General features: G+C 40.8%; 1 protein-coding gene across 5 annotated transcripts in view; it reads right to left on the bottom strand.

Moving 5' to 3' along the window:
- Positions 1 to 12,146, bottom strand: part of LOC146780115 (mucin-3A-like) — a 268,570-nt gene extending 256,424 nt beyond the window's left edge. For all 5 annotated transcript variants that reach the window (XR_014972097.1, XM_085638057.1, XM_085638058.1 and 2 more), the window contains exon 1: positions 11,977 to 12,146. Coding sequence is in view for 4 of the 5 variants with exons in the window: in XM_085638057.1 (XP_085494183.1) it covers positions 11,977 to 12,022 (46 nt within the window). In the remaining variant the exon portion in view is untranslated. The remainder of the gene's footprint in view (positions 1 to 11,976) is intronic.
- Positions 12,147 to 12,931: the final 785 nt, after the last annotated feature.

Genomic DNA, 12,931 nt, shown 5'->3' with positions numbered 1-12,931 from the left:
GGGAGGAGTTTGCAGAGTTCTGCTTCGTGGAACTCTGCGAAGTGTAAAAAAGCTCTGCCACATTACGCAGAGCTCCGCAAGCAGCAGAGTGAATTGGATAAATGCTGGTTGCGGTGATTTTCAGTGCCAGGTACTTCCCTGCAGTGTGCAATCATAACGAACGGCACCATACACAGTGCAAGCGGGTGCTTCTTCCTTTCTGCCGCTTGAGTAGATTTTTACTTAAGCGGCAGCTTTCTCGACGTGAACGGACAGTTTCTTAACACAAGTCGTCACAAGCATACGCGACCACTCGCAGTGAGAAATCTGACCGCCTGAGTTGAGAAATCTCACCGAGAGGTTAATATTCCACGTTTGCGCTCGCCAACTTGATGTTGACGATTGCGAACAAGGAAAAATCTCGCGGGGAGGTGGATTTTCCTTACTAGCGCTCACCAACTTGACATTGATGAATGCGAGTGAGGAAAAAAACTCTGCTCCGCTATACGGAGCTGAGTTTTTCGGAACTCCGCGAGCCCGCGTAACGCGGATTGAGGAAATCTCTCCAAACTCCGGGAGCAGAGCAAAGTTCACCACCCAGACTTACTCAGAAGATAAAAATATTCACCGGGTTCAACGTTAAGAGGCTCCCCATTGATGACAAACATTTCCCCAACCTGGATATCCAGCTTTTATATCTCAGAGCTTTTCCCACTATGGATGATGGCGTCACCCAGTCCTTGTCCAGCGATTTGTTCAGCTATGTCAAGGGCCCATCCTCAGACCTAGCCTGTTGCTTGCCCTGCTGAACTTGACTGCATCCTGGCTTTTTCTTCGAAATTTTGTTAATGTCTGAAGGTGGGCCAATACTTATGCTGATCCACCCCATGTATTCAACTCACCCTAAATCACCCTCAGACTTAACTTTTGACTTTGCCCTGCTCTTGTGCGACCAGATTTCCACAGTTGGTGCTTTGATCTTTTAGGCATTAGATTTCACACAAAAATATAAAAATTCATAACTCCGGTTCAGATGGTTGGATCTATTTTGTTTTGGTGTTATTTTTTTTTTATTTTTTTTCTATATGTTTCTAAATTGGTGTGGGATTATTCTTGTGCTGTGTTTTCACTTTATTACTGTTTGCATGCTGTATAAATACTTTAGACATTGCCACTAAGTTAAGCCTGGCTGCTTTTGTGCCAAGCTACCAGAGGGTAAAGCAAAAAAGAATCAATATGAACGTTTGAAGATGATAGGTCTGTGATTTTTTTTTCCCTAATGAAGTAATTTTGAGATAAATTAACTGAACACCTTAGAACAGTGTATGAATCTAAATACTGAAATAAAAGAAATGAAAACGTTGAATAATGCTGGCTTTCAACAGGTTTACAGATTTTTGTGACTGCTGGGATACTCAAATCTTAGGAGGCAAGTCGGAACTATTTCACTAAAATATCCTAATTGTTCTTTATTACCCCCCAACAGATAAGAGCCTTTTTAAAGCCATATTTTAAAAACCCACACTTTATCTCCATGAAATAACAAATGCAATTTTTGCGACTTTTGTTTTTGGTAAAGGTAAATAGTATAATATTCTCACACAAATCAATCAGAATGCTGTAATTACAGAGTTATTGACAAAATCTGTGGGGGGTTACTGATAAAATGTGGGCAAAGCTATTACAATTCAGTAGTGAATCTTTTTGAGGCCCAATTTCTGACACCTGTGCTGTGCTCTTTCCATGTGTATAAAGTAAGCTTGAAATAATACTCTCAATTCTGAATTCCTAATTCAGTGTTTGAGGAAAGCTTGCACTGCAGCTGCCTATGTTGTCGCTGCAGCGTTCTTTGTGAGAAGTAAGTACATTTTGGAAGCCTGAGATGGTGTACAGAGATATGTTCGCTTAGCAGGTTGCAAGGTGTGCCTTTTATTCTGAATGTCTTGAACACAATTATCTATTTTGAATGAAAAGGCAGGTGGGGCACAAGTTATAAGATATATGGGCAGATTTAAATAGCTAGGAAGAAGTAATTGCTTTTAAAATATGTTCCTATTGTTAAGCGATTCTTGAGGAATTTCCCCATTATTCAAGAGAAAAGTGCTATCTAATCCCCTCTTTAGATAAGTTGATTACCACACTATCCCAACTCCTGCCCTAAATGTCCCCTTCTAATTGTTAGCTACATGGTTAATTTAGTCAAAATTGGTCAAGGTGAGCATTCCCCAGCCTCTCCTAAGAGTTATACTACTTTTGTATTCCAATACCTGGATTAGAATAAAAATAGGTACCTGGGTCACCAGAAAAATAAGAACCACTTGCTGCTAGGATTAGGGCTAATATGCAGATAAAAGCAAGCGCCTCTGGAGGGGATGCCCAAATTAAAACTGTTTGCAGATAATATTATTATTCTTTGGGTCAGGGGGGCTGGCTCCATATTTTCTGTATTTTCTTTACTTGCCCTCTTTTAACCCAGTTCTGGGAGTAAGTGTTTTCCGCCCTCCATGAGGGCTTACTGAGAAAATTAAAACAGAACTACAATTGCTCCCTCTAGGCGTATCTAACTATTACACTACAAATTAAATCACTAATGGGCTCAATTATCAAAAATAATTCACATTAATATCACACAATTATAATTCAAATTGTTCAATTCATTTATTTATCTCATTTCTTTATATAGTTTATCACATATTATTTAATTCTTTTTTTTAACATTTTATTTTTTCTTTCTTTTTTCATTCTAAAAGTTTTTTCCAAAATATGTACATTACAGAGAAGAACAATAAAGAAAATTCAATACAATTGTTACATCAAGTATAACAAAAACACAATACTAATCATTTTACTAAGGACACCCCTGGAAACTCTATAAAATAACAATCACACAAATCTCATTCAAACGCATACACACTTACTCATCCTACATACAATTGGTATCTAAATAAGGAGGGGATCACAGGTGACAAAAACAAACCCCACGACTAGATGGAAAGATTATATTCAGAGAAACAAGTCTGAATAGTCGGTCGACGCGCGTTTCGGTGGTATAAAAAGAAAAATCAGACCACCTTCATCAGGACCTTTCCAGATACCTACACAATTATCATAGCAACCAGGGGATGTAGAGATTAGTATGAGACCACCAAAGGATCATTTCACTTAAACAAGAGAGACACTGATCTGTTTTTATAGCAATGCGATGTTCAATCTAAAGACATTCTTATGCAGCATCACTGATACAGAGGTCCTGTTTTTTTGCCAGTAATTCTAACTCTGCGAGGTCAAGGTAATCAAGAAAATTTCAAATAACAAATATAAAGATGCCTGTTAATTTTAATCATCCTTCATGTTGGAGGGATCCATCTATCCGTCCTTTATTCTTAATTTCAAAGAGTACAGCTTCCTGGTACAGGTGTAGCTAAGTAAACAATTTTAAAGAAAAACGCTGTACTTGACGACAACTCCCATCTCTCTGGCATACTGAGAAAATTAAAACCGGAGGCTGAGATACCATTGTTTGGGATTGTAAGGCAGAGCCCAAACGGTCCAATCTCCAAAGGAGAGAAAGCATTTATAGCGATATCCTCTTTAATGGCACGGTCCTTGATCCTTCAGAATTGGAGGACAACTAAAGTTCCAGCCTATTTAAACTGGCATAAAAAAATGCTATGCAGCAAAACTTTTTAGGAAGCTTATGACAAAAGGTTAGGGGCTATTAAAAAATTATCAGCAGTTTGGAAATATATGGATAAAGCAGAAACTAAAATGTATAGCACCTTAGGCTGAGGTGGGATGGTCAACTTTTGTTCCTATATAACGTCTACCACCTTGGGAAAGGAGGAAAAGATATATGGATTATGAAGGAAGAGAAGACTCAAAATGTTATTTACTGGATTTTATGTATAATGATGAAACTAATGGTCTAAGAATGTAAAAGCTGCTATGCACTGCACTTTATTTTCTGTATTTTGGCTAGGCAGGAGGTCTGCGCCTTTAGAAAGCTGAATCTAATAGCCTGATCATGTCAAAGCTGCTCTGCGCTGCACTTTATTATCTGCAAAACAAGCTCCTGGCACAAAAAATCAGCACAAGCAGCACAATATGGCGAATTCCAGCTGCTCGCTGGACTCTGTGGAATTTCATGGAGTTTTAGGTAACTCCGTGGAATTCTGCAGTGTAAACCTCCACGAGTTCTGCCCAGGCCTAGATATAACCTGCTTTTCTCTAATAAATTCAGACCTACTTCTGGTGGTGTTGAGAAAAGTCCCGGTCATGGCAGCTTGAATATCTGAAATCCTATCCAATCCAATCCATTCCGAAGTCCAAACCAGTCCAATTCAAAATCATATCCAATCAAGAATACTCATAGGTAGACTTCTAAAAGTGAAAAATCAGCTTCAAATACTGTTTGTTTTTGCTTGAAGAAGTGTGAAAAACATACCCTAAAAATACTCCACTGGTTTCCAAAGTACATTGTACTTTACAAAAGCCTTACTGCGGCAAGGTTCATGAATATATGTAGAAGATGGGCTGCTATTATGCAGCTTCTCTGGACATCTATTTGTTAGTTTAACTGCACTGTTGTACATCCATTGGAGTGTGAGGCTGTCCTCAATTCAGCTCCAGCACTAAGACAGAGGCTCTTCAGAAGACTCCTCATAATGTAACCCTTCAACTGATAATTCACTTACTAAGATGCACCATATCCATGAAAAGAGTAATCAGATCATTCTACTAGGCCTGATTGAATTTTTTATGACATCAGAGTAATTTAAGTATTTACCATTACTCTTGTTGTGAAAATGTACCGACATTACACAATTACTCCAGCTTGAGTGATCTGGAGCAAACAATACAACCGCAGGACCAATGAACTGAGAGAGTGAGCAGCTGCTGGCTACTGCTGTTCTTGTCCTGCAAAATTTAGTGCAATTGTGTTTGCAAAAAAAGCCACCTCATGCCCTTTTTGAGCTAATGGTGCATTTTGCACTAAGAAAATGGCGCTAAATGCGGGATTATGCTTCTCACATAGTTATGCATAATTATGAGTACAGTTACAGCAATTAGGTGTAATTACACCAGAGAGAATTATGCATTTACACCCACCCTTACATTCTACCCTTACCTCGGCCTCCCTCTCATTAAGCATCTAGTAACCTATGTCATGTAAGAATGGCCCATTATGCATATGACTTGGGTTATGTTTTGAACTACATAAGTGAATGAATGCAATCATTTGCGTAAGAGAAGTGTATTATTTTTAAAAAGTTCATAACATTTACAGTGTAAAATAAGTAAAATAATGTATAGGTACATTTTAATACTTGGTGATCAATTGTGCTGTTCTGGCCACTAGTGTGTTCAGTCTTTCTTCTAGATAGGGAGAGGGACACTACTTTTTGCTGCTTTGTAAGTAATGCATCATGTCTTATAGATGATGCACACTTTATCTGGCCTAGAGAGATATGAACAGATTTCTTCAGTACTATGTTGGGAGGAGATGTAGCATAGATATTTTATGGAGTGGTAAGAGGGGACTTAGGACAGATAATGAGCAAGGCATTGAAACAGTCAAGGTTGAGAGAGCAAGGGCCTGCCCCATATTTTTTAAATCTGAAATAGTGAGAGATGGCTTGAATATATGTAGGAATGGCAGGTTGTAACAAGCTAGCTGTGATTGCATGTGTGCATGGTGATTTATGTTTTCAGAGATGTCAGATTCCAGGGTTAAGTTGAATGACTTTGCACTTATGTAAAGTTCTGGGGAGAATATTTACCCTTGATGTTGGAAAGCCCCTCCTGTGGTTTGGCTTGATTGATGCATGTGGTGAGTATGAAAGATGTAATTGATGGCTGATTGAACAACATCAGGAAACACTTGAAGTCCATGCTTTTGTGATAGAAAGCCAGCTTTTGAGACTATTGCCACCTTTGACTGTTAACTATTTTAGGAACCACCGTTTTTTATCAGTATATTGGTAAGTTCATGGTATCTTGAGTTCATGGTTTTCAAGCAGATCTGCAAGGGTGCTCATATGCAAGTGAAATATTGCATGGGAAAGGATGGATCCATGTGGGGACATGCGAGGCCTCGATACTATTGGCATCTTGTGGTGGGCATGTGGATGGATTGATCATAGAGATGGGATAAGAACCCCTAACGTTTAGAGGCACTGAATCCCTTGAAAGACACGAGGATTTTGATGATGTTTTTATGGCCAGCTGTGATAAGGGCTATTGAGAGTTCAAGAAGTATGATGAGGCTTGGGGTAATTCTCATCTTAAGTGAGGAGCGTGTTAACTTGATCTGGAGGCTGATAGTAATAATGAACGTAGAGGGTGTTGATATTCTCATGTTTTTAGGTGGCTACTATTATTTTCTTATTTATCTGATGATGAGCAGTTGGATAATGGGTCAATAGTTGGCGATATTGTTGAAAAACAGGTTGGCCTTTTTCTGACAACTCCTCCGGCAAAGCAATTTAAGATGGTTAAATTGTCAACTAAGTACCTGGGTGGGTCCTGTTCAACATGCATTCTACTACCTCCACTGATGATACCAGTGTAACTTTGCTATGTCATCCTCTGCACACTTAGGTAATTTGCATCCCTATTTATTGTTCATTTTAGGCTGGTATGACTGTTCACTCTCAACTCAAATGCCTTTTGTTTAATTAATGCTGCACATCACTCAGAAACTCCCTGCTATTATTCAGACTTATACAAAATTGTATGAATGAATAAACACAGTAGTAATATTTGTGGGGCTTGAAATCAAGGAGGATGGCCGCAGTCAACAGTTGAAAGAATATTTAAGGTGGACCCCTGGAAATTGAGTGTGGTAGTGCAGATGAACGGATAGCTGTGTGTTTGGTGCTGCCACTGAGCTGTGAGGTCTTACTGATGTTTTATCAAAATAATGTATTGGTGGTATTGTCTTTACCTGTTGAGATGAGTACTCAGAATGAACACTTTCATTAGGGGGGTAAAGGCATCTGCCTTAAGGTGGCACTTACTGGTGCCACTAACATTCTCCAAAATATTTCAAAATCTGACTTTTAAGTACACGGGGAGAGCTTCAGGACAATTCACTTTTGCCTGAACCACTGAAACCCTTCTCTTTGCTGTTGACGGTAAAGTTCTGGAGGTTTTTGAATGGAATGAAAAAGTAGGAAATGATTTTAAAAAGGGCTTTGCTTCATCAGAAGGGTTCTCTAATGATGAATGTGAAGTAGGTGTTTTGGCCAACAGTGGACTTCTATAATGAGATAAGATTCATTAATGTCAACCAAAGAGTCACAAATTGTAAAAAATTATCAGACTAAATATGTCTTTGTGTTGGCTAGTCCTATTTCATGAAATGGCCAATGGAGCTAGGACCCACACCCCCCCCACCACCACTCACACCAAGAACCTTGGGATCATCAACAGCAAACTCAACATGACCGCCTAAGTCAACTCCGTCACCACCTCATGCTTCTATACCCTGAAGGTGAAGAAGAAGATTTTCAAATTGCTCCCAAACAGCACCCGAACACTGTCACGTATGCCCGGGTCACAATCAAGCTGTACTATGGGAACACCCTCTATGACAGGATCAACAAAAAACTCACAAAAAGACTGCAGACCAATCAGAGCTTGTGGCCAGAATCACTCTCAACCTCCATGCCACACTCACATCACAACACACCTGAACAAGGTCCACTGGCTCCCCATACATGAACAAGCACAATTCTCCTCACCCATACTTTCAAGACATTATGTAATACCGGACCAGCATACCTCAACAATTGCATCTGATTTCACAAACCTTTCACATACCCGATCATATAGACTACTACTTGCACATAACCCATACATACGGAAAACTAGATCCGGCAGTTGAGCCTTCTCCTATATCATTCCTACACCTGCCACTATACATAACCTCTTCCTCACTTTTTGGATTCTGCAAGAAGATGAAGACCTGGCTTTTTTGAGTACTCCGACTAGGTCTTGGATTTAGCTAGACTCACACCTGCTCAATGCCCGAATACCCTGCCTGGTGGTAGTGCATTCTACAAATCTGCATAACATGAAGTGCTCACAGTTAATCAGGGCTTTAAGTGGGATGAAAAAAGTGGAATGTGACACCTGAATGGTATTTTAGTGACTCTCTGAGGTTTCTCTTGTTGTATCCAGATATATACCACGACAACTGACATACACCTAAAATTAACCAGGACTCTTGGCTTTATCAATTATAGTTAGCTGTTAAAGATAAATTTGAAACAAAGATTTTGTTGTTAATATTGAAAATATTTCAGTACTGAATGTGAATTAAATAGTACTGAGGACTCTGGAAGGGCTAGTGGCCTTCAGCATGTCTCAATCACTCCCATTATGTTCTCTCTGTGTCAGACATGTACACCCTTTTTCTTACTACATCCCCTTCATCTGCATATGTTACATCTAATTTCTTTCCTTTTCAGCATCCTCTTTTCACTCTCCACTGTATTCACTTCATCGTCTCTCCTTCACTTCACCATCCCCCAAACACAGAACATTTGCAAAGTCACAATTGCAACTGGAATATGCAACCACTGCTCTCCGTGCTCTACAATGAAGACATGGTTTGGATGACCATATATTCTGAACAGTTTTTTGACCCACTCACAGGCACTGTGAGAAACTTGCACTGACGTCAGTTTCAACCCCAGAATTCTCACTCGTGGTCCAACACATGGAGGTGATTCAGTTCAAACTATGCACTACACAAGAGAAATATGGTAAAAAAACCAAAAAAATGAAAAACCCAACTTCCTGGAATTAGCTAACACTCGTAGGCAATGCAAGATTAAGTTAAAAATGTGAAATATAAACAGGAACAAAATCACTGACATTGGTTACCTTAACGTTTTTTACAGTCATTCTTCAGAAATATATCAGTGTGTTGTCTAGGCCTGGGCAGTGAACTCTGCTCCGTACGCAGAGTATGCAGAGTTTTTCGCACTCCGTGCTCCGCGGAGTTTGAAAAGTTTTTTCTCCACTCGCCAATGGTAAGGTGGTGAGCGCAAGCGAGGAAAATCCAACGCTAGATTGCTTTCCAGTGAGATTTCTCAACACGGGCAGTCGTGGATGGTCGCAACTGCTCACATTGATAAACCTTCCGTTCGTGTTGAGGAAGCTGCCGCTCAAGTAGATCTTCTACTCGAGCGACAGAAAGCACCTGCGCCATCTTGCACTGCGTGTGATGCCATTCACATTGATTTTACAGCACAGTACAAACACCCAGTGATAAAAATCATGACGAATGGCACAAGGTGTACACACTCTGCCGCTCGCGGAACTCCACGTAGCTGGACAAAGTTTTTTTGTCACTTCACATGGCAGAACTCCGCAATCTCCACTCAGGCATAGTTTTGTCAGTACAGTTAAGGATATGAATATAGGGTCCGGTTTCAATGTTTGTTTTCAAATACTACCAGGTCTGAGACACAGAGGAACCCGGCCCACTTAATGCCATGCAGTTAGTTCTGTTGATTAATCAAGTACAGATTGCTGTTTTAGCATTGACTCAGTTCTGCCATGAGAGCCTTGGACGACAGGTAACTGAAAGTTGGGCTTTTTGCATACACTCATACATTTAATCTTTTCTCGCTTGCTCTAATTTACACGCTATCCAACCTTTGTTGCCTAGTCATTTGCCTGAAAATAAAACCACATAAACTATATTCCCAAAGGCTGTGTCCTATGGTAGAAGTCAAAGCATCTTGGAAAAGAAGCCATACACGTACGGCCTATCATTTGTAAAATAAATAAATAATATCTTTAAAAAATGAATTGTATTTATCACCTCTTTTTAAACTGCATTGCAAAAGTTCACAGAACTCGCAAATGCCATGAGGCAAAAAGCCTATTTTTTGCACCAAAAACGACTTTACAGTAGCTTAAGGGTGGAGTTAGACTATTTAGTGTTAATTTAATTGTTTCATGCAGAAGTGTCACAATTCTGCATGCGATTTGTTTTGCAATTACTCAACTCTATGTTTTATTAAATGCGCTAAATCTGTGGGGTGTGCAAAGTTGCAAAGTTTTTTCTTGCAACCACGCATTACTTCCAAAAGCCTTCAATTAATGAATGACGTCCTAGGTCACTTCGCCTTTCTCATAAATATTTCGGGCCTCATTTATGAAAAGTGATGCATCGCTGCGTGAAAACAGTGATGCGTCATTTTTCATTGTGCCCTCCTTGCGACATGCTGGATGCGTCCTATTTACAATATGACGCATCATGTCGCAAGGAGTTACAGATACGTCAGTATTTTTGCCATATCTGTAAGCACAAAAAAGACGCATTGCTGGAGTGCGTCAGAAAAGTGATGCAACGCCAGCGATGGGTCATTTCACATGAGCAAGGTCCCATTTCAAATGTGCCTGCGTCAGTCTTACGCCTGCTGTGAGGCAGGCATAAGATATTGACGCATTTGTGACCTAAAAGTGGCACAGTGAAATCTCATAGATTTCACTGTGTCACTTCTACGAGGCTTACTTGCGTCAGAACGCCCACCCTGCATACATCATACCTGGCGCAAGTATAATGTGGCGCAGGGGTTTACAAAGTGACGCATCAACCTAGATGCGTCACTTTGTAAATATGACGCTACTTTTTTTACCCCGCTGGTGCGTCACAAAAAGTGATGCACCGGAGGCGTAAAAGTGACGCAGTGGACAATAAAAAAGCCCATTCACTTTTTGTCGATTCAGCACGCCTTTTCCTAGAGACTGTCGAGTCACCTGCGAGGGAAAAATGAGCATGGTATGCACCATGCACTAAATGCTTGTGAATTACCAATGCTATGTCGTTTCCCCAGTTGAAGCATCAGCTAAGACTCACAATAAGAAAATCACACTCAGGGTAGGGAAACGGTGGGAAACTGCGAACTATCGAAAGTGCGACAATTTGGAACTCTTTACTCGCATGATAAAACTCTTTCCACCACCTTAGATACATCTATAAACGTGTTTCTCTTCGGCATGAAAAATACAAATTCAGATTTGCTTCCTAAAGATGTGGGGGCAGATTTATGTTTCCTGGCGCATCCCTGCAAATCAGCAAGGATGCGCCAGGAAAGATGCGTCACGCAAGTTTACCCTTGCGCCACACATGATGCGCCGCATTTACAATGCGGCGCATCATGGCGCAGGAATAAACAGATGCGTGACGCATCCGATGGCGTAAGGTTGGCGCAGTGCTTCAGTTGCGTCGCAAGCGCGACGCAACTCCAGCACTGTTCCAACCTACCCTATCCCTAACATGGTGCGTCAAGCCTTACGCCTGCTTCAAGCAGGCGCAGGGTTTTGGCGCATCAGCGTTGGGAAAGTGACTCAGTCAAATCTTATAGATTTGACTGAGTCACTTTTCAGGGGCGTTCCTGCGACGGAACGCCCCCCCCCTCTGTCGACACGCCCACGTGAAACCTGACGCAGGTTTTACGTGGCGCAGGGCTTTACATCGTGACGCATCTCCATAGATGCGTCACGATGTAAATATGGCGCAACGTGGCGCAGGGTTTACACCGCCTTACACCGCCGCTGCGTCACAAAAGTGACACAACGGCGGCGTAAAAGTGGCGCATCTCCAATATAGATCTGCCCCGGACTGTTTTACAAACTGGATAGTAAAATAGTCCAACTGCAGCTTTAATCAACAACTGCTAGCAAGCTTTTGGTGCGAAACGTACGCCTGTGCTCAGGCAGATTTCACGCGCTGTTCTAATGCAGTGCACTTGGGGTCACATTCAGTGCCAAGTTGTGCACAATCTTTGTACACAGCATGTCTTTCGGCCCCAGAGCACTTCAGAAGAGCAGAACATGTATGACAACCTTTTATCTTCAGAAGTCCAGACATTACTTTAGATCCTCACGGCATTTAAGATTGTGGTGCTTGTCAAGAATACTCAAAAAAATGAAAGGAACACAAACGTTTGTTAACTAGAGGTTTGAGCTACTCACCAGGTAAAAAAAGACAAATGAACAGGTCTGCACGTGAAATCTTCATCTTCTCAATAATTCCTCTGCTTTCTCCTCGGGTAGTCGTTGATGGGCAGAGAAAGTTGTGAATGTGAGGAGAGAAGGCTTGGAGGAAGCAATAGATCTGAGACAAGGTTTGATCTGTGGACTACAACTCAGAGGTCAAAGGGGAAGTAGAACCATACAAGGGGAGAGAGGCTTGGTGTGATTCCAAGTTCCACTGATAAAGCTCCAAGAGCAGCAGATAAAAGCAAATGTAATGACTAATTATTTAGTTTTATAACAGAGATAAACAGCAAGTTGGAAAGTTGGATCTATGCATCAGGAATTATTTTTAGTGACTGAGCAAAGAGTGTACCAAAGATTGATGTTACTCACAGACACTAACAGTACAAACCTTTTCCTAAAAATGTCCTTCTTTAGCCCCAAATACAGGTGGATTCACAGTTTCACTCCTCTTTCATAAGGCAACGAGCCACGCTATGGCATGTGACAGGAGATGATGAGACCTATTTATAAAAAACATTTTGTAGCACATTTATGTTGGAAATTGGGTTACCGTTTGAGGAGGGTGAAACTTAAATGTTATGTTTAAAAGGCTACTTAAGTGGGTGACACAATCAGTGCTGCTGGCCCACTAATAGCATTTAATTTACAGGCCGTGGGTACATGTAGTACTACATTACTAGGGACTATTAGATGAGCTAATTGGGTGCAAGCCACTTTTACCATGTTTAAAAGGGGAGAGCACAAGCACTTTAGCACTGGTTAGCAGTGTTAAGGTGTGTAGAATCCTAGAAGCCAACAAAAACAGTTCAGAAAACCGGAGGGTGAAGACAAAAGTTTTGGGGATGACCCTGCGGAAAGTGCCAAGTCCAACACTACAATATTACAAGTCATCTACTACAAAATGCTTGTTACTAACATACGCCTCTCC

Source organism: Triturus cristatus, chromosome 12 (genome assembly GCF_964204655.1).
Source record: "Triturus cristatus chromosome 12, aTriCri1.1, whole genome shotgun sequence".
In the NCBI taxonomy this organism is placed as follows: Eukaryota; Metazoa; Chordata; class Amphibia; order Caudata; family Salamandridae; genus Triturus; species Triturus cristatus.
This window is presented reverse-complemented; position numbering and strand designations above follow the sequence as displayed.